This window comes from Castor canadensis, chromosome 1 (assembly GCF_047511655.1).
Source record: "Castor canadensis chromosome 1, mCasCan1.hap1v2, whole genome shotgun sequence".
NCBI lineage: Eukaryota > Metazoa > Chordata > Mammalia > Rodentia > Castoridae > Castor > Castor canadensis.
The window spans coordinates 133,457,033-133,481,109 of record NC_133386.1 but is presented as its reverse complement, the minus strand read 5'-3'; the positions used below and the strand labels follow the sequence as shown (position 1 = coordinate 133,481,109).

General features: G+C 39.0%; 1 protein-coding gene across 2 annotated transcripts in view; it reads left to right on the top strand.

Moving 5' to 3' along the window:
* The first annotated feature begins 396 nt into the window (after positions 1 to 396).
* The window catches only part of Pold3 (DNA polymerase delta 3, accessory subunit), a 54,650-nt gene continuing 30,969 nt past the window's right edge, over positions 397 to 24,077 (top strand). The window contains exons 1-6 of one of the 2 annotated variants that reach the window (XR_012450763.1): positions 397 to 582; positions 2,188 to 2,243; positions 10,375 to 10,477; positions 17,271 to 17,310; positions 18,531 to 18,663; positions 22,878 to 23,142. Coding sequence is in view for 1 of the 2 variants with exons in the window: in XM_020158658.2 (XP_020014247.2) it covers positions 523 to 582; positions 2,188 to 2,243; positions 10,375 to 10,477; positions 17,271 to 17,310; positions 18,531 to 18,663; positions 22,878 to 23,142 (657 nt within the window). In the remaining variant the exon portion in view is untranslated. The remainder of the gene's footprint in view (positions 583 to 2,187; positions 2,244 to 10,374; positions 10,478 to 17,270; positions 17,311 to 18,530; positions 18,664 to 22,877; positions 23,143 to 24,077) is intronic. The other variant, XM_020158658.2, reaches the window with a different exon arrangement.

Genomic DNA, 24,077 nt, shown 5'->3' with positions numbered 1-24,077 from the left:
GTCTTTACTGTCCACTGCTGCGCACCAGTGCCTAAGAAGCGTCAGGAAACAGAACAGATAGTTAATATATTTTTGTTGAATAAAAGCATCAAATGGCATGGATCACGCCCACTCCGCGTTAAGAGGAATCGAACCCCAAGGCTCTGCGCGCTACCATTCAGCAAAATCCCCAGCCAGCAAGAATTTAGCAATTTCCAGGTGGAAATTGTGAAGTATTTGGTCCTAAGTCTCTGTTTAAGTGACAGAGGTGAGACCTGAAGCCCTGCTCCAAGCTACACACCGTGGAGGACCACCACCAAGCTCTGACATTCATTTCCATCGGCTCCTCCTAGCTCCACCCACCACAGCCCGCGCCGTTCCTGGACTAGTTTGACCCTCAAGCGGCCGCCGTAGCGCGTTGCCTCCGTTGCCGTGGGAGACGACCCCGGACCTGAGAGGGAGCAAAGTTGTTTCCCGCCGGCGGGAGCCGTGGTTGAAGCTAAGAGAGGGGCTCGGAGCCGGTTTGCCAGACGCTGCAGCACCATGGCGGACCAGCTTTATCTGGAAAACATAGACGAGTTCGTCACGGACCAGAACAAGATCGTGAGGCACTAGGACTGGGGAATGCGGGCATGCGAGTGGGGTCCTAGGCCAGGCTAGGGCAGCTGGGGCCTTGACCCCTGTGTTTGTGCCCGCGTGGGGAAGACAGGCCGAGGGGACACAGGTCAGGACGTTTGGTGCCTCGGGGCGCGCGAGGACGCTCCGCGAGCCCGCGTGCCTCGGGTGGGCGCGTGGGATCTGTGCGCCCGTGCCAGCCGCGGTGGGCAGGCCAGGGAGAGACGGGGGCCAGAATTATTTCCAATTCCTTCCCCTCCCCCCAACACCTGTCCTATCACGTGCTTGGCGTGTGAGGTCCCAGGTTTACAGTCGAGAAGGTTGCGTCCTACTCAGGATAAGTCCAAAGTTGTTTATCCTCCACTCGTTTTCCTCTTCCTGATAGAGGCGTGGCCCGCCCCGCAGGCGGGCATAAAGATCAAGTGAGACCGTAGATGTGGACACACTTTGCAAGTAAAACTGTGATGACTGGGAGCCAAGACACCTTGGATATGTATTGTCGCGCGCTTAGTCTTTACAGTGGCCCGCCCCGCTCGCCCTGGAGGGCGGTAGTGGTTTCCCTGGCAGAGGACATTGGAGCAGAGGAGCCATATACCTTGCTTGTGAGCAGTTAGTAAGGGATACAAACTAGCTCTGGAAACTCGCCCTGTCGCCTCCACTAAATGCTACGCTGCCTTTGCCCAACCATTATTAGTCGTGAACGTATGGGAAGCTCAGCATTTAGAATTGGAAGAGACTTTGAGAGAACAAGCATATTGAATGAAGGAAGGATGAATGCTTAATGTCAGTAGTTCCTCATTAACCCTGATACAATGCTTATCCACTTCATTTTTCTGCCCCTGCACCACCTGTGTCCTTTAAAGTTGTATGACTCCAACTTTCCTTAGAAGTTTCTGAGTTATGCTATCTCAAAGTAGTCTAGCTTCTTGGTGAGTTTTAGGATAGTTTTGGGTTGTGGTCCCTCAATGATAAAGTGAAAAAAGGGCATAAGTAAAAGGAGGAGTGTGAGGAAATAAGGGTTTGTTGTTGTTTTTTGAGTATTGGGGTTTAAACTCAGGTTCTCGCGCTTGCCAGGCAGGCGTTCTACCATTTCGGCCATGCCCCTAGTTTTTTCTTTTAATTATTTTTCAATAGGGTCTCTAATTAATGCACCATTGGCCTAAGGGCGCACAACCTCCCTATTTATGCTTAAAGCTTTGCTGTGATGACAGCCATGGGACACTAAGCCTACCTTTTATTGATTGAGGTCACTTGAACTTTTTACCCACGTTGTTGTCAATCTCTGTCACCCTAATCTCTGTCCTCTGGAGCAGCATAAGGTAACACACCTGTTCCCCCCCCCTTTATGTATATTCAGCCTGCATTTTTAGATTCTTTTGTGTAAGTCTGTGGAACAAACTTTTTAGTATTTGTAAGGTAAATATCTTGGTCCTACCCACCCAGATAGATGGTTCTTCTAAATTACAATGACATCTATTATCATTTATACGGTATAATCATCTAAAAATAAGAATCTTTAGGAGTCAACTTTTGGGACTATCTGCATGCTGGAGCAATTTAATTAAACATTTAAAAATGTTCTTTTTCTTGCAGGTGACATACAAATGGCTGAGCTATACCCTAGGGGTTCATGTTAACCAGGCAAAACAGTAAGTTCAATTTACTACCAATTTTAATGACACTGGAGTTTTTTGTTTGGTTTGCTTTGTTTTGACTCTATACATAACCCCTAGGTTAGAACTGATTTTTTTGTTCCCTTGGGTAAATGGGAAAGAATAGTATTTTTATTACCTTTTACTACTTTTGTCTTTCTTAGGAGATTGGTGGACTTGTATACAAATGTGTGGTGATAAATTTACTGGATTTATTTGCAGTCTTGGTCTCTGGTTAATATCACTTTGCTATTTCAAATTTATTAAATGGGCTGGCCAGTTATGTTTATAGCTGAGATTTATGTGTCTGTTGTCTTACATCTTCATCACATTTTCACATGTGCTTCTTAGGCCCATCTTCGGGTGTTATTGAAATATTTCCATAATGAGGCCAACAGGTGTTTGACACAAGCAGTATGACAGTATAAGAAGGGAGAACTATTTACGTAAAACTTAAAAAGGAGTGTTGCCCTTGTTGAATTTTGTCATATCACATTTCCGTGCTGAAAATTGTCCAACTTGAGGCCAAAAGGGAAAATGCAAGCTTTTGAACTAACTTCAGACTTTTTTGAACTGCAAAAGTGCAGATTTTGCCTTATGTCCCAAGGGGAGGAATTGGTGAACTAGCTGAGGACACATGTATTTGGTTAAATGGTCTTCTGGTTTGTTTTCTTCATAAGAGTGGCCTGATTTTTGTCTATCCGATTTTAGCTGTGATATTTAAGCTTTCAGAACCTGAAACTGTGTTAGTCCAGGCATAGATTTGAATTGGTTTTGACTGAGATTTCCCAAGACCAATCCTGGTCCAAACCAGGAACTTCAGTAACTTGGCAATCGATATGTATAAGAGATTTGTTCTGTGAGCAACTGTTACTAAATTTATTTGTTGGAGTTTAAAGATGCATATCATTTTATTGTTTTCTGAAGATGAACTAAAGATGCCTATCATTTTATTGTAGCTTACCTGGTTACATAGGTGGGTTTTTTTTACAGCATTACACGTTGTCTAGCTCCTGCCTGTCTACCCAACTTCATCCCATACCACTCTCTACCTCACTTACTATGTTTTTGCCATATTTGCTTTTCAACAGACTATGCCAGACACATTCTTACCTTAGGATCTCTTTACCATTTCTTCTGCCTGGAATGTTCCTCTCCAAACTTCCCTCATCCTTCAGGTTTCAGCTCAAATTTTTCATTGTAACAAGCCTTCCCTAATGCTCCATTTTAACTATCGGTCATCCTTCCCTAACTCTGTGACACTATTCTGTTAATTTCTTTCATACATAATTTTAAACATAGATTTATTGACATATAATTTGCATGCCATACAACTCACCTAATGTATCATGGTTTTTAGCTATCACAGAGTTGTGCAACTGTCACCACAGCCATTTGTAGAATATTTTCATCACTCCAAAAAGAAATAATATACCCATTTACAGTCACTCACCATTTCCCCAACCTCCACCCCACCTCCCATCCCTAGACAATCATTAATCTTTCTGTCTATAGATTTGCCTGTTCTGGACACTTATATGCATATAAATGGAATCACAAAATGTATAGACTTGTATGTCTGGTTTCTTTCACTTAGTATATATATGTTTCCGAGGTTTGTCCAGGTTGGGGCATGTATTAGTACTTAATCCCTTTTTATGGCTAAATAATAATCCATTATATAGTATATTCATTTTGTAGGTCTAGGAATGCCATAATATATTACTACAAACTGAGTGGCTTAAAACAACAGAAATTTATTGGTTTAGTTCTGGAGGCTGGAAGGCTGAAGTTTTGGCAATGCGGTGCTCCCTCTGAAATGCATAGAAAAGAATCCTTTACTTACCTTTGCCTACTTCCTGGTGGTTTGCTGGCAGTCTTTGGTGCTTCTTGGCTTGCAGCTGCCTAATTGCAGTTTCGGCCCTCATTGTCCCGTAGAATTCTCCCTGTTTGTCTGTATCTTCGAAGCGCCATTTTCTTGTAAAGACACCGTTCACATTGGAATAGGATCCAGAAACACTATGGTACAAACAGACCAATTATGTCTACAGTAACCGTATTTCCAAATAAGGTCACATTTTTAAGGTATTAGGAGTATTTTAACATATCTTTTTTTTAGACATAATTCACCCCATAACATGGATATACCAAATTTTGTTTGTTCTTCTGTTAATGGACATTTGAATTGTTTCACATTTTGACTATTACAAATGATGTGGCTTGTGAGCATTTGTGCACTAGTGTTTGTGACTAGTTGTACTATTCTCCATAATCTCATCAACCACATGTGAGGATTCCAGTTTCTCCACGTTATTGCAAACATCTTTTATTCTGTATTTTGGCTGTCATAGTAGATGTGAAGTGGCATTCTCATGTGGTTTTGATTTGTATTTCCCTAATGATGTGTTCTTACTGGCCATTTGTGTATCTTTGGAGAAATAGCTATCCCAAGATCTTGCCGATTTTTTCATTTGATTGCTTTATCGCTGAGTTTTAAGATTTCTTTATATAGTCTGGATGTAAGACCCTGTTCAGATATATGACTTGCAAAAAAAACCTTCTCCCATTCTTTAGGTTATCTTTGCACTTTCTTGATGCTGCCCTTTGAAATATACTTTTTAAAATTTATTTTTCTTTTATTGCTTACATTTCTTATGTAGTATCTAAGAAGGCTTTGCCTAACTCAAGGGTGGCTAAAGGTTGTGAAGATTTACTCCTGAGGGTTTTGTTTGTTTTGAGACAGAGTCTCAGTATGTAGCCCAGGCTGGCAAGGAACTCACAATCCTTCTGCCTCCATCTCTCATCCAGTATTTTCTTCTAAGGATTTTGTAGATTTTGCTCTTACATTTAATTCTGTCATCCATTTGGAAGTAATTTTAAAAATCATTGCTAATTATCATTCACTATATTTAAGTTTTCTGTAGATCATGTGGGCATTGACCTAAAAATGCTTACATCCTCATCAAAAAAAAAAACCAAAAAACATTAAGACTTTCAGATTAGGTGTTAGTTCATGCCAGTTTTTAAACAAAGCACTAAAATATATAAATATTGACCATGTCTTTTAGGAATCATTGGGGAGGGGGAGTATTTTGCTTTGTTGTATGTTTGTGGTCCTGGGGTTTGACCTCAGAGACTTGAAGTTGCTAGGCAAGGGCTCTACTACTTGAGCCATGCCTCCGGCTGGAGTTAATTTTTTGTGTATGGTGTAAGAAAAGGGTGCAATTAAATTCTTGTGCGTTGTCTCAGCACTTGATAATTCTTATTACTGTGACATTTTCTTGTTATATTGTCTTCCCCAACTAGAAGCTCCATAAAGGCAGGAAACTTGTTAGTCAAGTTCACCACTATTCTGTTTACCGACAATTTACTCCAATATTTAGTGGCTAGAAACAACCATTTTATTACAGTCCTGTCCTTTTGGTCTGGAATTTGGATTGGTCACAGTGGGGATGACTTATGTCATTTCTATGGTGTTTGATGCCTTAGCTGGGAAGTTTCAACAACTGGAGCTCAGTCATCTGTAGGCATCTTTATGCATATGTTTGTGATCAGTGTTGGCCATCAAGTGAGACTTTAGCCAGAGCTGTTAACCAGAGTACTTCATATAGCCTGTCTGTGTGGTCTGGGCTTCCTTACAGCACGGTGTATTCAGGCAGCCAGATTTCTTATACAGCAGCTTAGGACTTCAGAAGTTGTGTTCTAGCAGATGACAAAAGCCAATCCTTATTTCTGACCAGCTCAGAGTGAAGCAGTGAATCACTAACCCTCGCAGATGGGACTGAACTCTGTCTCAGAGCATCTGGAATGGAAGATGCTGTCTCAGCCATGTTTGGAAAATCTATGCTCCACTCATTGTATTTTTAGTACCTGACACATAGTAGGTACCAATAAGTATTTGTTGAATGAGTTTTAAGTACTATGGTAAGTATCTTCACAAACATTTCTTTCACATACTCTTGATAGCAATCCGACGTGATGAGTGTTAACAAGTTCTTTTAACAGATGAGAAAACTGAAACTGAAACGAGATTCTCTTGCATCGTGTGTGTGTTGCTAGAGAGCAGACCCAGGGCCTCATGCACACTAGCAAGTGCTCTACCACTGAGCTACCACTCCCATCCCTCTTGCATCTTTTTTGTCTTTACTTACAGGGTAAGCATTTGTCACTCTTGGCGCTGAAGGCAGTGACTGGCATGGTGGTTACTAATCTGCTTGTATTGATTCAAAAAATGTTTTTTCAGTTCTTACTATGTTTTTAGCAATATTTTACTTTGTCTCCAACAGCCAGGGTCTCTCCCCTCATTGATTTAAAGAAGATAATTTCAGGGTATGAAAATGTGATGGAGGAATAAAATGGGGCTAGGGAGGTTAGTGTGGACTACACAGGATATTCATCCTGGGGGAAATTATGAATGGAATTGATCAGGAAGGAAAATTAATGAACTAAAATGGGAGACTGTAATCATGTGTTAGAAGTATTATTTTATAGGAAGTCATGTTGCCATTCATATTTAAGAAGATTTCATATATTTTGTTAAAAAATTGACTTAATTAGGTAAATGTGGTAGACTTAGTGTGCATACTTTTTTTTGAAAGTTTGTTTTGAACTTGATTCTTACTAATAATATAAAAGAAAAATACATCAAAATGGGGAGATCACATAAAAATGTGAAAAAAATCCTGTAATAGAAAACGTGGGGTTGATTTGAGGAGACCAATGCATGGAGGATGATTGAAGATGTTGGCAAGATTAAGAGTTGTGGTAAAAGACTATTTGGCCAACAAGTGTGTTAGCACCTCAGACATGGTACCTGCCTGTCTTGTCTTTTAGTGGTATGGTCCTAACTAGCATAAATAAACTAAAATGGTCAAGAGTTTGATACCTCTCCTGTCCTTCTACTAACATAATTGCTGTAGTGGAAGGAGACATGAGAGAGCAGCAAAAATGGCGAATAGGGCACATTTTTATCTTCATGGTGCTGATAGTAGTGGGGAAGGCAGACATATAAATTAAGTAATTAGAGTACAGTGGATAAGTGCTATAATAATAGGTGGAGAATAAACTCTGTTAGTGCTTAGAAGGCAAGGTGCCTTGCTGACCTGGTCATGGTGTTAGGGAGGGCTTCGTATAGGAGGTATTAAACGAGCTGCCATCTTAATGAGGAATTGGATGGGTGAGGCCTGAGAGAATAATGTTCCAGGTAGAAGGAAGGGCATATTACAATCAGAGGAGCCAGGGGAAGTACAGAGTTTCAAAGGTTGGACATGGCGTAGGTGAATGGTGAAAGATAGAGATACAGGGTCCAGGACAATAAGGGTCTTACACATGATTAGTAGGGATTTGAAGTTGATCTTTAGAGAATGATGAACTTCTGAAAACTTTGGAACAAGGACTAATATTCCAAACAAGAGCTAACTATCTTTCCATCATTAGTAATAACTAGTAGGCATCTCAAATGTAGCATGCTCCAAAATCTAACTTGATATCTTCCCCCAGCATCTGCTTTGCCTGCTCCCCCGCACTGCCCCCAGTCTCATTCTTTGAGTTGCTTATTCCAGTCGTCCTTTTTTTTTTATTTCTTTTATTCATATGTGCTCCAGTCGTCCTTGACTCCTTTCTCTCACACTCCACAATCAATCCACTAGCAAATCCTGTTGTTTCACTCTAAAATATAACTAGAATTTATTAACAGAATACTACCTCCCCTGCTACTACCTTAGTTTGAGCCGCCATCACCTCTATCCTGGATTACTTCAGTAGTCTCCTAACTGGTCTCCTGCTTACCCTTGCTCTTCTATAGTATGTGTGACACAGCAGTCAGGGATCTTTGTACAGGTGAGATTACAGTACTTCTGCTCCAAACTTTCTGATGGTTTCCTTTCTGAGAGTCCTTTTGGTGACCACAAAGCCAGATATGTCTGGCATCTGCTCTTCTAGTACCCTCCTTCTTTATTCTGCTTCAGCAAATTCACCTCCCTTCTGTTCCTTGAACCTTGTTAACTTTCTTGCCTTAGAACATATGCTGTACTGTCTGCTGGATTCCTTCTCAAGATATCCACATTGGTGCCTCCCTAACTAGGGAGCTCAGCTTATAGGACCTTCCCTAATCACCTTGAGTAAAATTGCAAAGCTTCTTCTTCAGCATGCTCTACCCTCTTTATCTTACTTGATTTGATTTTCCCTGTAGACTTAACTCCCATCCAAGAGTACATATTTGCTTATTTATTTATTGTCTCTTTCCTAGAATGTAAGCTCTAGAAAGGTAGGAACTTTGACTGGTTTATTCACTGCTCTGTCCCCAAAGCATAGGACCTAAAGTGGCTACTTAGTAAATTTTTTTTGATTGAATGACTTGATTTGCATTTTTAAAACTTAACTGTGACAGTAATATGGATAATAAAGGTAGAGAGAGAGGAAGACACTTAAGATTTGGGATCAAAGTAGTCCATTCAAGAGATTTTGGGGGCATGGAGTCAAGAATTACTTGGGAGGGAGAGCTGGGGAGACCTGGCAACTCACTGGATAGGAAGATGTAAAGGGCAGTAACACCCAGATTCCTGGCTTGGGTGTTTTGAGCAAATGATGTTATCAGGGGTAATTGAAGCCATAGGGATGAAAAAATAGACCAAGGAGAATATGTAGTAGGGTGACCAACCATATTCCATGACTTAGGAGAGCCCTTACATCTACGCAAACCAGGATGAGTGGTCACAGTAACACAGATTTAGAAGATGGCCAAAGACAAACCAGCAGTTAAGGAAAGGGAGGAGTAGAGAAGTCTGTGCAGGAAGTAGAGCAGAGACAGTTGGAAGTATAACAGGAGACTCAGTGGGGCGTGGTTTTATGGAAGATAAGAGGGGCAGTCGGAGAAGAGTGATCAACAATATTTTGACTTTCTCTTGGAAATTTTTTTTTTGGTCAGTGCATGGGTTTGAATTTAGGGCCTTGAGCTTACTAGTCAGGTGCTCTACCACTTGAGCCACACCGCCAGTCCTATTTGCTTTAGTTAATCTTCATATAGGGTCTTGCTTTTATGCCCAGGCTGGGACCACAATTCTCCTATTTACACATACTACGTAGTTGGGATCACAATCGTGCCTCACTGCACCCAGCTTTTTATTGGTTGAGATGAGGTCTTGAAAACTGCCTGGGCTGGCCTCAAACATCCTCTCAATCTCTGCCTCCCGAGTAGTTTAGGATTGTAGGCATGAGCCACCATGCCCTACTCTTGGAATTTTTGAGTTTCTGGCTGCCCTGGGCTGAAGTAAGACATTGTAGAAGCTCAATAAATATTTCTTGAAATAAAAGACAAGTGATACATCTCTTTTTGTTGTTAAACTATAAATTATCGAAGGCCATCAACTTCTGATATTTGCTGAATGATAAGGATAAAAATGAATATAAGGATTTTACTGAAAGCAAACTTGTTCATTTGGTGTCTGGCTACATCAGGTTAATGAATATTCTGGATCTGAGTGGTGTAAGTAAGCTGTTACGTTGTGCAGTTATGAGACAGTTGGATCTGAGTAATTGTCAAATTTGGATTTCAGAGCTAAACATTTGTGATCATATGCATAATAGTTTGTAATGTTTTGGAATACTGAACTCCTAGAATTTATTGAAAACCCAGAATAATCTTCCACAAAAAAATGTGTATTTGCTGATACTTTGAGAGTAGGGAGTTATAAAGGGCCATGTGAATCCCAGGTTAAAAGCATCACTAATTTAATATAGGGCTCCAGTTTTATACCTTAAGATACTAGAAAAATTCACTAATATATCCTGGATTCCTTAGCTAGATTATAATGACAGAACTTACTCTTGATTCAGCATTGTAACCATTATGTATCATTGCCACTAATTTTGTGCAAGTTCTGTCCCTCTTGGCCTATCATTAGATTTATTTCAGTTACTGAGTCACTGTGCCAACAAGTTGACGCCAATCTTCATGACCCAATTAAAGTCCATTCTTTTTTAAAAAGTCTGTTTGTAGACTGAACAAAAACTATGTTTAGAAAATTTGATGGATTATCAGATTTCATATATCTAATTTTAAAGTCATGAATTAAGACTTGATGAGGTAAAAATTCTTACTAATGAATTACTTTTTCCTTCTTTGGAACAGGATGCTCTATGATTATGTTGAAAGAAAACGGAAGGAAAATTCAGGAGCCCAACTGCATGTCACCTATTTGGTGTCTGGTAGTCTCATTCAAAATGGACATTCTGTAAGTTCTCAGGATCTTATAATGAGCTTTGATGTGCTTAAGCTGTACAGTGTTATAACCTAACACAGGGGAAAGAAAAAGGATTCAGTATTACTATGGGATTTTTTTTTTTTTTTTTTTTTTTTTTTTTTGCTGTACTCACGTTTGAACTTAGGACCTTGAACTCTCTACCACTTGAGCCATGCTCCCAGATCTTTTTTGCTTTAGTTATTTTTCTGATCAAGTTTCTTGCTTTTTGTGTAGATCCTGTCTTTAGGCCACCATCCTCCTACATATGCCTCCTGCATAGCCAGGATTACAGGGGTGGTTTTTTGCTTTGTTTTGTTTTCTTAGGATCCCAGTATGTAGCCCAGGCTAGCCTTGAACTTTAAATCCTCCTGCCTCAGCCTCCCAAATGCTGAGATTGTAGATGTATGCCACTATCCGCAGCAATTTAATTTTGTGCACTCATTTGGTAGCGTTATGTATAAGTGGCTGACAGTTGAGGGGCTATTGACCTGGGGGCTAAGCTAATACAGTGCAGAGGCATGGGCTGGGAGCATCTTTATGCTTCTGCATCTTGTTACTGCTGATTTTTCAGCATCTCAACAACAAAGCTTTCTTAGTTCTGACTTTCCCTTGGCTACTTCCATGTCTTTCTCAGGTGCACAGTGATCATTCTAATTGTCCCATGCCTTGGTAGGCACCAGAAGCTCTGCTGAGATCTCCTGTTCCATCTGCACCAGACTGAATCCTGGGAACTTTCATATTTCCCCTCTCTGCCTTCCTCCCAAAACTATGGCATATCTTCTCTGTTCTTAATTTCCTAAAGCCTTTCTGGAGGTTCTTTTGCTTTTCCTACCACCATCCTCATGGGACTTGGCCCAAGGATCAGGGCCCCTTCTCAGAGATCCACTCATATGTGTTTTCATTTTCCTTTCTGACTTTCCTTCAAAATCATAGATTTAGAATCCTGATTTGTCAAAAAAAAAAAAAAAAAATTTTTTTTTTTTTTTGACTGGATTTCTCTTTTTTTTTTTCTTTCTTCGGTACTGGGGATTTAACCCAGAGCCTCACACATACTAAGTGCTGTAGCACCTGAGCCATACCTCCCAGCTCTGGATTTGTATTTTAGCAAAGTCCTAAGCATGTGAGATTAAAAACTGGAATGTTAGGTTAGCAATTTACAAGAAGCAACAAAACTGCTGGAGGGATCAGATCCTTATATTCTCTGGCCAGCATTTTCTTTCTTTTGGCAAGCTATTTGGCAAGTCAAATGATTATCAAGATGTTTACAAGTGTGGACTCAAATGTCATTAGATATCTGAAACAAGAAATTAAGCAGACCTGATTGATTTACTCTCTGAGGTAAACCTGCCACTAAAAGTCTCTCCCTGAATCATTCTGGAATGGGTAGTGTCAAAGTTTGTAGCTACATGTCATCTTTCTGTTTCTAATTTTAACTAACTTCCTTTCTCTTTTTGTTTAGTTATGTCAATATCTTCAAGCCAGTAAAGTCAAGTCTTTATCTGGGACTCATTATGTTCCTTTAAAGTACAGGTTGAGTATCCCTTTTCTGAAATGCTTAGGGCCAGAAGTGTTTCAGGTTTTGGATTTTTTTAGATTTTGGAACATTTACATATATATAAGATATCTTGGGAAGGGGACCCAAGTTTATACATGAAATTCATTTAAGGTTCATATATACCTTATATACACAGCCTGAGGTAATCTTGTACAATATAATTAATAATTTTGTGCATGAATTACCCACTTTTGGCATCATATCAGTGCTCAAAAGTTTCCGAGTTTGTAGCATTTTGGATTTTGGGTTAGAAATGCTCAACCTGCAGTGGACTTTTTTTTGTTGTTTATGATCCTTTTGAGAATCTGAAAGAGAAATAATATGTTAACGTTCATGAAAGTTTGAAAGTTCACAGCTCTTCTGGACTAGGACCTAAAGTTAGAATTTATGTCTTAAGAAATATAGATTTTTACTCTGTAACTCACTGTGACAGGGACTCTTAATTTGGAATCCCTAAATGCTCTTTGTGGTTGGTCTTTATGGTTTGGGGGATTCTTGGATGAAGTCTTCATGATGCATTCAAGTTGTACTCTGCATTTTTCTAAGAAAAAAATTTTCCCAAAATGATTTGTAAACTATAGTAATTAAAAGTCAATTAAAAACTTACAGGAGTTGTGTTAGGCAGCTTTCCATTTCTGTAACAAGACACCTCAGATAATAAAAAAAAGGAACGGTTTATTTTAGCTCATGGTTTCAGTCAGTGGATGGTTGGCCCTGTTGCTTTTAGGCCTCTAGTGAGGCAGGACTGCACTAGGAGCATGTAGCAGGGGAAACCTTCATTTCATGGCTGAAAGTAAAAGAGGAAGAGTCTGTAGTGTTCCACAGTCCCTTCCAAGGGCATGCCCCATGACCGAAACCTCCCACTAGACCTCACCTCGTGCAGTTCTATCTCCCAGTAGTGCCAATCTGCTGGCTACGCCTTTAACATGGACCTTTGGGGGACATTTAAGACCCAAGCTATAGCAAAAGGTAAACACTTGCTTACAAAGAAAGGGCCTAGTGTTTCTAAATTTAAGAGGACTTTTAAATTCTCATCTTTTTCAAAGTACTTTTTCAATTAAAGTCTTAATCTGAATCCTAACACCTACATTGGAAGTGAGGTTGCTGTGGTTGAAGTGGTTGTGAGGGTTCTGGAGCTATAGACGCGCCCTCCTTGCAGCTCCCGGGAAGCTCTTTGGAGCCCTGTGAAATTAGTGATCAAGTGCAGGTGCTTACCATGCTCTTTCCTTGAAGGAAGTCCTCCTGAGGAAAGGCAAATTTAAGCATGATATCAGGTTTTATTTTAATTTCTTTTTAAAGTTTTAAGTGTTTTCTTCAAAGAAAAAATTTACATAGGCTTTCTATGGATTCTTTAAAATACAAACAAATATAATTTTTCTAAAATTCATGATTATTATAAAAAATGTTTAACAGTATATAGAAAGTGCCTTCTATTCTCATCCCAGAGAGTCTTATATTTGAAATTTTTGAGGTAATGTTTGGTTTATTGTCTTTTTGTGATGTTAGTTAGGAGTTAACCTGATCTATTCATTGTGAGTTCCTCATTAGCTTTTTTTTTTTCTTCTTTTTTGTGGTACTGAGGTTTGAACTCAGGGACTACATCTTGAACCACTCCACCACCCCTTTTTTTTTTTGTGCAGAATTTTTTTCAAGATAGGGTCTTGTGAACTTTTTGCCCAGGCTGGCTTCGAACATGATCCTCCTGATCTCTGCCTCCTGAGTAGCTAGGATTACAGGGGTGAACCACTGGCGCTCAGCTCCTCATTTGCTTTTCATGTAGTGATTTTTAAATGAGATTGACTTTTATCGTTGCCTAAAACATTAATTCACTAGAGATTACAAAATGATGTTTTTTGGGGGGCTGGGGTCATGGCTCAAATGGTAGAGTGCCTGCCTAGCAAACAAATGTGAAGCCCTGAGTTCAAACTCCAGTACTGCCAAAAAAAAGAAAAAAAGCCAAAATGGTAATTGTTTTCTTTTTATGTGCAAATTCTTCTAATATTGATTCATTTCTAACAAGTCAAAATGGATTTTTTTAAATGACAAAATGGTGATGTTTTAATCTTTTGTAGTTAATTAGTCCAGCTAATGCTAGACTCTTGCTATAAAAAACTTTTACTGGAGCCAGGTGTGGTAGCATGTGCCTGCACTCCCATTACTTGAGAGGCTGAGCAGGTGGGTCACAAAGTCAAGACAAGCCTATGCTACATAGCAAGACCCTGTCTTAAACAAAGCAAAGCAAAACTTCCACTGACTAGCCATTTTTTCCCCTTAACTGTTGTAGCTCCATGGGCTTTCCCTCTGTCATGGTCTAGGTTTGTGATGCTGAACTCACTCCTGTGCTTACCTGATTCAGAGCGCCCCTCGGGTTCCCTCTATTGCTGTACTGGCAAGCTGACGTTTCCACTCTGCTATTTGCATGCATTTTCAATGTGCCAAAAACAGCATTTAGTTGCCCCAAACTAACTGTCTGTCCAGATTCCTGCATAGGTATGAATTATTGTTTCTAGAGCTCTTACTATGAATCTTCAAAGTCTTTGAGCATCTAGTTTCTTCTTTTTTCTCATGAGTGCTTTAATTTTTTTCTGTGTGGGTTTTGCAGAATGTGACATTTTTTTGAATGCCTATTTTTTTTAAGAGAAAACACGATAAAAATATTAATATTCCCAATTCAAAATTGTGATTACATTTTTTTAAACTTATTTATTTGGTGGTGATGCTGAGGTTTGAACTTAAGGTCTTATGTTTGCTAGACAAGCACTCTACTGCTTGAGTCACTCCCCCAACCTTTTTTTGCTTTCGGTTTTTCCAGATCGTGTCTCATGCTTTTTGCCCAGGACTGGCCTTGGACCTTGATCCTTCTAGCTATGGTTCCTGCATCTCTGGGATTACGTACATGCACCACCATGGCGAGCATTTATGGAGTTGGAGCCTTGCTAAACCTTTTGGCTTGGCTGGCCTCGAATTTTGATTTTCCCAATGTCTACCTCACCAGTAGCTGGGATTACATGTGTGCACATCCACATCTAGCTCTTCCTTGATTTTTATTTTTCCCTTTTATGTTAACTTTGATGGCTCCTACTCCTAACATTAAATAAATATGTATCTGCGTTAGCCAAACATAGGAGATTTAGAAAAGCAACACTAACATTGTACTAACAATATGATTGCTGAAAACAGTTTCAGTTTTTTTGTAGCTAGGCAACAATAAAAGGCTAAAAAAGGCTACCAATGCCTATAATCCCAACCCTTGGGAGGCTGAGGTGGGAGGGTTGTGAGTTTGTGGCCAGCCTTGGCTGTGTAGCAAGACCCTGACTCATTAACATAGATATGAATTTGATTTAACCAAATATGTGAGATTTAGAAAAGCAAAACCAATATTTTTGCTAACAATATGATTACTGAGCAGTTTTAAGTTTTTTGGTAGCCAGGCGTATTGATGATGCCTATTGTAATCTCGGCACCTTTGAGGCCAGTCTGGGCTAGATAACAAGACCCTGTCTTAAATAAACAAAAATGTGCATGCACGTGTGTCTGGGTGGGTGAGCGTATTTGCAAGTTTTTTGTATATAGGATATGTCCTGCTAGTATGACTTAAAGTAATCCCTCACTGTGGTTGATCTACCCACATAATATCTATTTAAGTTCAGCCTTTTTTCCATTTTGCTTTTGGTTTGTAAGCTCCCCACTTCTTTTCTTTATAGGTAACTGTTGGTTTTGCTTTCCCCTTTCATTGTTTTTTGTTGCTGTTGAATTTTTAGCACAAGCAATCATATATTCATATTGTCCCCTTTCTTAGATAAATTTTTGTACTATTCAGCCTATTTTGACTATTTTTTATTTTTGTTACTTGACTGTAGGTCCTGAGCATTGTTTTAGATCTAGCAGTTGTAGCTTTCCTCGCTCTTTGTTCTTACAGCCACAGGTGCCCTAGGTGATTCAGCAGTCCCTTGCTGAGTTGTTGCAGCTATTTAAATGTGCGATGAGTAATCTTATTGAAATAATTTTAAATAAATTTAAATTTTATTTTAAATTTTAATTATATTTTATGTTTAAATTTTCGTTTCTTATTTTATATATAAATATTTCATACTTATATTTTACATTTTAAATTATAAGTTTCAAATACGTTTAAATTTTAAACGTCTAAAGGTATTTAAATGGCTGTGATGAGCAGTGCTGCCATGAGCAGCCCTGGGTGTGGGGCTTATCTGTTCTTGCAGTTGCTTTGGGTCAGAGGAAAGTGCTGGTGCTCTTGTGCTGGGTCTGCAGACATCGCCCCTGTTCTTAACCTCAGACCCCATTTGCATTCCTTTGAAGCTGTATTAACCCTTTGTGATATAAATTGCAAATATTTTTCTCATTTTATCTTCTGACTTTGTACTTTTGTTTTTGTTTTCATTCAAGAGTTGTTAGTTTTTATAGATTATTTCAATTTTTGGATTTTGAATTATATGTAGGAAACTTTTCCTTATTCTTAGGTTGTATCAGGTTACAGGAGAACTCACCCATGTTTTCTTCTGTTGCAGATGTTTTCATTTTTAACATTTAGATCTAATCCATTCAGAGTTTGTTTTTTTTTTTTCTTTGTAGTACTGGGATTTGAACTCACAGCCTCTGCTTGTTAGGCAGGCGTGTCATCACTTGTGCCAGACCTGCAGCTCCTCCCATGTGTCATTTTCCCTGGGGCTAGCCTCGACCACAACCCTCCTACTTGGGCTTTATGAGTAGCTGAGGTTACACGTGCACTCTGTGTTCAGCTCATTTGTTAAGATGAGGTCTCACTAATTTTTTGCTGGAGCTGGCCTCAAACCTTGATCCTCCTGATCTCCACCTCCCAAGTAGCTTGGATTGTAGGCATATAACACCTTGCCTCACCTCCATTCAGAATTTATGCTGGTTTATGATGTAAGGGACAGATTGAGTTTTCATTTAGATCCATATCTAGTTTCATATAGTAATTCTCATTAAATCACTTACTAAAAAGTTCCTCACGCTGATTTGCGATTATAGTATTGATATTTATACTCTTCATTTTCCTTAACCTTATTGAGAAGTTTTAAAGTAGGCAAATTAAAAATGAGTCTGACCTTATTAAAATGTAACATTTTCAGGACACTCAGTGTTTACCTAATTTCACATCTAAGCACAATTGAATTATTGGCAAGGAAACTTTAAAACTGCCAAGTTTACTACTTTCAACACTAATGAAGTGTGACTTCCTTTCAGTGCCACAAGGTTGCAGTAGTGAGAGAAGATGATTTGGAAGGTAAGTAGTTCAGCAGCTCAGTGAGCTTTCCCTCTTTCCTCTCACAGCATCCACACAGCAGCAATAAAAAATGTTCCCTAACGTCAGCACATGATACAGTTAGCGATTTAACTGATGGTCCTTGTATTCCTTTTATTACTAGTTTTTGAAACGTTAAAATATGATACTATACTGCCTAACTGCCCATTTTTAGGTCCAGTAGCTGCTGACATTTATAAACCACTGTATCACAGGATTTCAAAACTCGTGACAGACATAGAGAAACCCATGAATTCCGTATCAGGCATCTCACCAACTGTAAGAAGACAGAAGCCTCTTAAGTATTGTGTTGTGTTTTATAGCAGTTTTTTCAAAAAGAGGACCAAAGAATGTTTTTCTAAAAGTCAGACTTCTAAATTAAATAAATCCAATTGTTTCAAGACTGTTGATGCTACTGTTCTATTGTTTAAATAACCAAATCAAAAAAAAATCTTACAACAGTCAGGGTCCTCATGATACTGGATCTATATCTCAAGACAGAATGTCACTGTTGTACTTTCTATATAAAGGCTCCTGTCAGTGGGATGAGGGGGTCCTTACCAAGTTAATTTTGAAGTATTGAACTTTTTCTTTCTGAATTTCCAGTAGTAGGCAAAGCAGATTTCTTCATTGCTACAGGTACACAGTGATTATCAACTCTATATCAAGCTCTGTGGTAGGCGCTGGGGACAAAGGTCAAGTTAGGCACAGTCCCTTCCTTTGTGGAACCTAACATTTGTTCTCATGGTGGTGTTTTGGTTGTCTTCTGCAGACTTACCTAGTTACTAGTAATTGGTATATAATTACTTTGTCTAAACTAAAATTGGAATACATAAACAAGTCTTCTCAGGTAGAGACTATTTAGTTCTCTTCATATGCTAGTGTAAGGTTTTTCCCTGACTGAAAAAAAAATGCATCATAGCCATCATCAATCATTAATGAATATTTGCTCAGTGTCCACTGGATGAATGATACCCTTGCAGGTGCTGTACTTTGAAATGACTCAACACCACCTACCTTGTTATAATGTCCCCATTGGAGACAGAAGAGTTGATGTGCTGTATATGTGGCTATTTGGCCTTTTAGAGTTTTTTGACCACCACAGCTTGCAAGTGGTTTTAATGCAGAAAGGTTTCTTGTTAAAGTCCCCACATGCTATGAAGTTTGTGTATTAACAGACCTCTTTTCCTGTTGACTTGTAGCAGTGAAGTCCAAGCTAGTTGTGACTGCCAGCATCCATGTGTACAGCATCCAGAAAGCTATGCTAAAGGACAGTGGGCCTCTGTTCAATACCGACTATGACATCCTTAAAAGCAACTTGCAGAACTGCAGCAAGTAAGCTCCTTAATGTTCCTTGTGGGCTTCTTTACGAATTGGTTTTGTAAGATGTTTACACAGTGGCTGCCTCTTATGAGTGAATGCCAACTCTAGTAAAACCCCATTTATCTTGCAGTAAGACACATGCCTAGTTTTATTAGTACATCATAAGGTGAAAAATAGCAGCCACAACCCATATTGAAAACCCCAGTGGACTCCCCATAAATCTATTTCTCATATATTTATCCTGTCACTACCACTAGAAATGTTTGTTGTGCCCCCTCGTTACTCCCTTATCCCAGTCTCTGCTTGTCTTAAATCCTACCTATCCTTCAAGAACAAGTTCAAATGTTGACCTTCAAAAAACTGTTCCTAATTTGATATTCCTTTGCCTTCCATCCAAAGCAACTTTTTCTTCAAGTTCTATAGTCTGGGTCAGATCTTGTGAGTCTGTGTCTTCCACAGCACAGGGAGGTGATGGGCTATGGTGTGATGCATGTGCATTTTAGAGATTGGCGATCATAGGCTTGAGCTGTACTTTGCTACTTCCTGCTCAGTGGCTGTGGATAAACTACTCAGAACTCGCTGAGCTTTGCTTTCTTCTTCTTTTAAATTAGATTAATAATGCCTATTTCATGGGATTGTATTGAGAGTTCAAGTCAGTTCCCTAGACATATGTTGTGAATATCTACTACTTAGACAATTACTAAACAAGATAACCTGAACTCATTCAGCAGATACCTATGAATACCTATGACACACCACCCACTGTAGAGAACATGGCCCAGTACCTGATCCTTGGGTTGATGGTCTGATGGGAGACAAGCAGTTGCTGTACAGTGTGGCAGTGCTATCATTGGAGGAAAGAAATAGTGTAGGAAGATGTTGAGCAGGCACTTATCCTCTACCTCTGGGTGAGTGGAGTGAGGTGTAAGACAGAGAAGGCTTCCTAAAGATTAGGACATCTAATCTGAGACCTGAAGGCCCAGCAGAAATAAAATAGCCAGGAAAGAAGTGGGAGAGTGAGGACAGAGCTAAGAGTGAAAACATGAAGCTTGTGTGGAACCACGATAATTAGCTATGCCTAGAACTTAAAGTGAGGGGTAGAAATATTTAGGAGATTGCAGAGGCCTGGTAGGAGTTGGATTGTGCTTTAACTAGCATTAGTTGTTTAGACTTCACTCTGAGAGCACTTAAAAGCCAGTAAAAGTTTTTAAGCAGATGGGGTGAAATGATTAGAACTACATTTTAGAAGAATGGCTCCAGCTACAATGCTGAAAGTAGAGCAGAAAGGGATAAGCTGAAGACAAGGTCATGAGGGAGCATGAATGCTATAGGGGTCCAGAGTGAAGATGATGGTTGTCTCAAGTGCAGTAGTGGTGCTGGATGAGAGATACAAAGGTCGAAGAGTTGTCACCATCAAACCCTAGATGTGTGATAATGGTTGGGGACAAGGTATTGGTATGGGGCGCCGTTTGTGGTGTTAAGGATAATCCCATGATTCTGGTTGAGCAGCTAAGTGCTAAGAAAGGGAATAAGAGGAGGAGCAGGCTTTAGGAAAGAGAGGAAAATGATAGATTGGGGTTTGGACATGTTGAGTTTGAAAAGCTTGTTGGGAAGTCCCAAATAGGGATGTCCATAGATAAGTTAGTCTTGAGCTAAAGAGAGATACTGGGACAAAGACAAAGATTTTACAATCAGAGAAAGTAGGTAAGCAGCTGAGCCATAGTATCAGACATGGTCATTCAGAGAGAATAAATAGAATGAATGGACAGAAAGTAAAACTCTAGGCCACTGTTACTAGCTGTATGACCTTGGAAAAATTATTTAACCTCCTTGGTTCAGCTTCCTTGTCAGTAAATGGAGCTAATGGGAGTGCTAACTTCACATTTAGTAGGGGATTAAATGAACTAAAATATATAGTACTCTTAAAGTAGTATTTGGCACAATGTAAGCACTATTTAATGATAGCTATTTTTTAAGGGATGGACAGAATAAAAGGGGCCCAAGAGAGAGCAGACAGAGCTAAGAGGAAAATCATGAGAGGATGTGGGGTTCTAGAAGCTAAAGGAAGAGTTTTAAGAAGGAAGGACTGCTGGGCAATGTCAAGTGCTGCTGAGAAGCCAAGTAAAATAGAACTGAAAAGTGTCTTGGATCAAGTGATGGCATAGATTGTTTCAGTGCAGCTACCATATTCTGGTGGGAAAAAGATACTGGTGGAGATGAGATAACTGACAGAAGCAGGTCCTTGACAAATAGATACAGAATTGTCAACCATGGTTTCTTTTAAGTCCCATGAAAATAGGGACTGTTGTCTATTTTGTTAACTGTATACTCAGATGGTGCCTGGCAATAGTAAGTGTTCAGTAAATAATTGAGTGAATTATTTGTAGACAGTTTTTTTGTTTGTTTGTTTCTAAACTTTGAGTATAATAAGCATTCAAATATTTTTAAACAAATAATTATCTAGTCAAAATATAATTTATAAGTCCAATATCTTTTAGAGGTTACCCTTTCATGCTTCAAGAAAGCATTAACACCTTGATAGGTTTATGTAAAATATATTATTAGATTTAAAATTTTGTCATAGCATATCACGCTCTATAAATCAGTTCTTTTATATCTAGAAGAAAGGAAGCAAGAACAAAAGTGACTCAAAAGTTCAAAAGGTAATTTACCCAGGGCCCACTAAGAGAAACAGGGCAAGTAAAACTGTGGTATTGAGAGGCACTTAATGCCACTTTCCCTAAATACTTATAGTATCCTCAGTAGAAATGTGAGGAATTTATCTTCAGTAAAGAAGTTTGCCTTGGTCCTGAGAATTATGGGCCAACTGAGATCTGACTCATGATTTTATGTATTTTAAGAAATGCTGTGGCAGGAAGAAAGTTGAAATTTTAGGACCAAGCATATTCTTCTCTGTTCGGACATGGTCCCAGCCTAACTTGGTCTCTTCCTCCTTGCCAATTCCTGATCCTGACCCTAAGGTGTGGAATGCAGACCAGACAGAGAAAGAGTTGTCTTGGGGCCAACTTTAGATGCTGACAATGAAATAAAACATTGCCCTTTCCCTTGTACATGGAAGTACTGCAAGGTCAGAGAGGAAGACCAGTGGATGAGAGTAAATGATTTCCATCTGTTGTTCTTAGCTCTGATGCACCAAAGATGTGAGTTAATGTAAGGTTTTTTGCTGTGGACCATAATGAATCAGTTGAAGGTTTTTGTAGCTTTGGGGCTGTTCATTCTAAAGTAATTTGTGAAATGAAGTTTATGTCAGGGGTTTTTTTCCTTAGGCCAATTATTCTAGCTGTTAGTCTCAAAGTTGTACCTGTGACCTCTGATAATTACCATCTCCATGTAGTTTCTAAACCTCCCCCTGTCCTTTCAGTCACTTAAATAGTCATTCTTCCTTATATTCGCTGTGTGCCAGTGCCTGAAATATAACTACCCCACCCACAAGTACTTTGTTGGGGAGAGTTGGGAAGCTCCCCTTAAAGAAGGCTGAATGAGTTACCCATTCACAATTTGGAACATTATATTATGGATTTGTGTGAAACAGGCACCTTGACAATAAGAGATGACTGTTCCCTTTAGTAATGTCATGCACGCTGTTCACCAATGTCTTCATTCGGCCTTCTGCGTACTTACTTGTCTAGTGCTGCAAGTTGATATTAGAAATTAAGAAGTAATGGCTGTATAGGAACCAGTGGCTCTGTTCCCTGCTTCTTCTCTATCTGAAAGCATAACCCACTCTGGCCAAGAAACTTGCCAAGAAACTCGTTAATATTTAAAGCTTTTAGTTTTGATTCAGTCAATAGTTATTGAATACCTAGCTCTATAAGAGGAATGCCTTTAAATAAGGGATAGACATTTGGTTTCCCAAAGATGGTTGAATTACCAAATCTTTTATTATTGTTTGATATAATCTTGCTCATTCAAATTAGGTTTTTCCTTTTGTCCCCTAAAACTAGCAAGGGTATTCAATATGGTGTGGTAGAAGACTTATAATTCCAATTCTAGCTCTATTACTAAATAGATACATAACTTAGGATTAGTCCTTTATTAACTTCTTACCAATACTTGTTTCTTTATCAAAAATTTTTTCTAAAACCCATTCTACTTCTGAAATCCCTTAGTTTTATATTAGGGTTAGAAGACACCATGTAGAAGAAGCAAGTTTGAAAACAAAATTTGATCCTGACATGAATTTGACCTATCATTTCTGTCCTTAGGTTTAGTGCGATACAGTGTGCAGCAGCAGTCCCAAGGGCTCCTGCAGAATCCTCAGCTTCCAGAAAGTTTGAGCAGTCAGATCTTCAGGCATCAAGTGAGACATATGTCAATAGTGAGCCAACCACCAATGGTCATGGCCCACTTGCTTCTAAACAGGTTTCCCAGCAGCCCAAAGGAATTATGGGAATGTTTGCCTCCAAAGCTGCTACTAAAATGCAAGATACCAACAAGGAAACCAAAACAGAGGCTAAAGAAGTAACAAATGTAAGTATTCTTTAAAGATAACATCTTTATTATATAGCACAAAATGGGTATCTAGGAAGGCAATTAAGTTCAGTTCTGAACATTCAGTTCTGATTTTTCTACTTTAGTTTGAACCCATTCATACTTGATATTTTCATCTGGATTAGTCCTTTTTCTTTTGATAATACTTCTCACCAAGCCTTGGACTCTCTTTCTATAAAATAGTAGCCTTCTCTGTATACATAAGATTGTGGGACCCAGTTGAACTAATGCATGTGAAAACACCTCAAAAATTGTGAAGTTAAAGGAAGTGTATATATTAGCAATGTCATTTTGAGACTATCTTCTCTTCTAGACTTTGCTATGCATACCTTCCCTAGTATATTTAATATTCTTGCTTTGTTTTAAGCAATTTTTTCACCTTTTTTTTCTTCATTGATTTTGTTTTCAATCACCTAAACTAACCTGAGGGCATTGATTTAAGAAAAGTACCGCCTGGCATGGTGGATGCCTGTGATCCCAGTACTCGGGAGGCTGAGGCAGGAGGATCACAAGTTTGAGGCTATCTGGACTATATAGTTGAGACCATGTCTCAAAAAACCCAAAACAAACAACAATCCAAACTAAACAAAACATCAAGATACTATGTTAAAATTCCAGAAATTACAGTCATTGTTATTACTCTTACTACATCATTGTCATTTTTAAGCTTCTGTCTAAAAGGAGAAGGATGGAGGGAAACATAAACGTCCCTACTGTGTGTAACAAAGTTAGATCTTTGTTTAAATTCTCTTATGTTTAGATCTTACCAGTTTTATTTTGTATGTGCTAAAACAGAAGCCTGCATTTGTTAAGTAATTTGCCTGGAGGTCATATTACTATTGAATGGTAGAACCACGATTTAAATCTACTTCTGATGATTAAAAATGTAACATTTTGCTGTTCCCCTCTTTGTG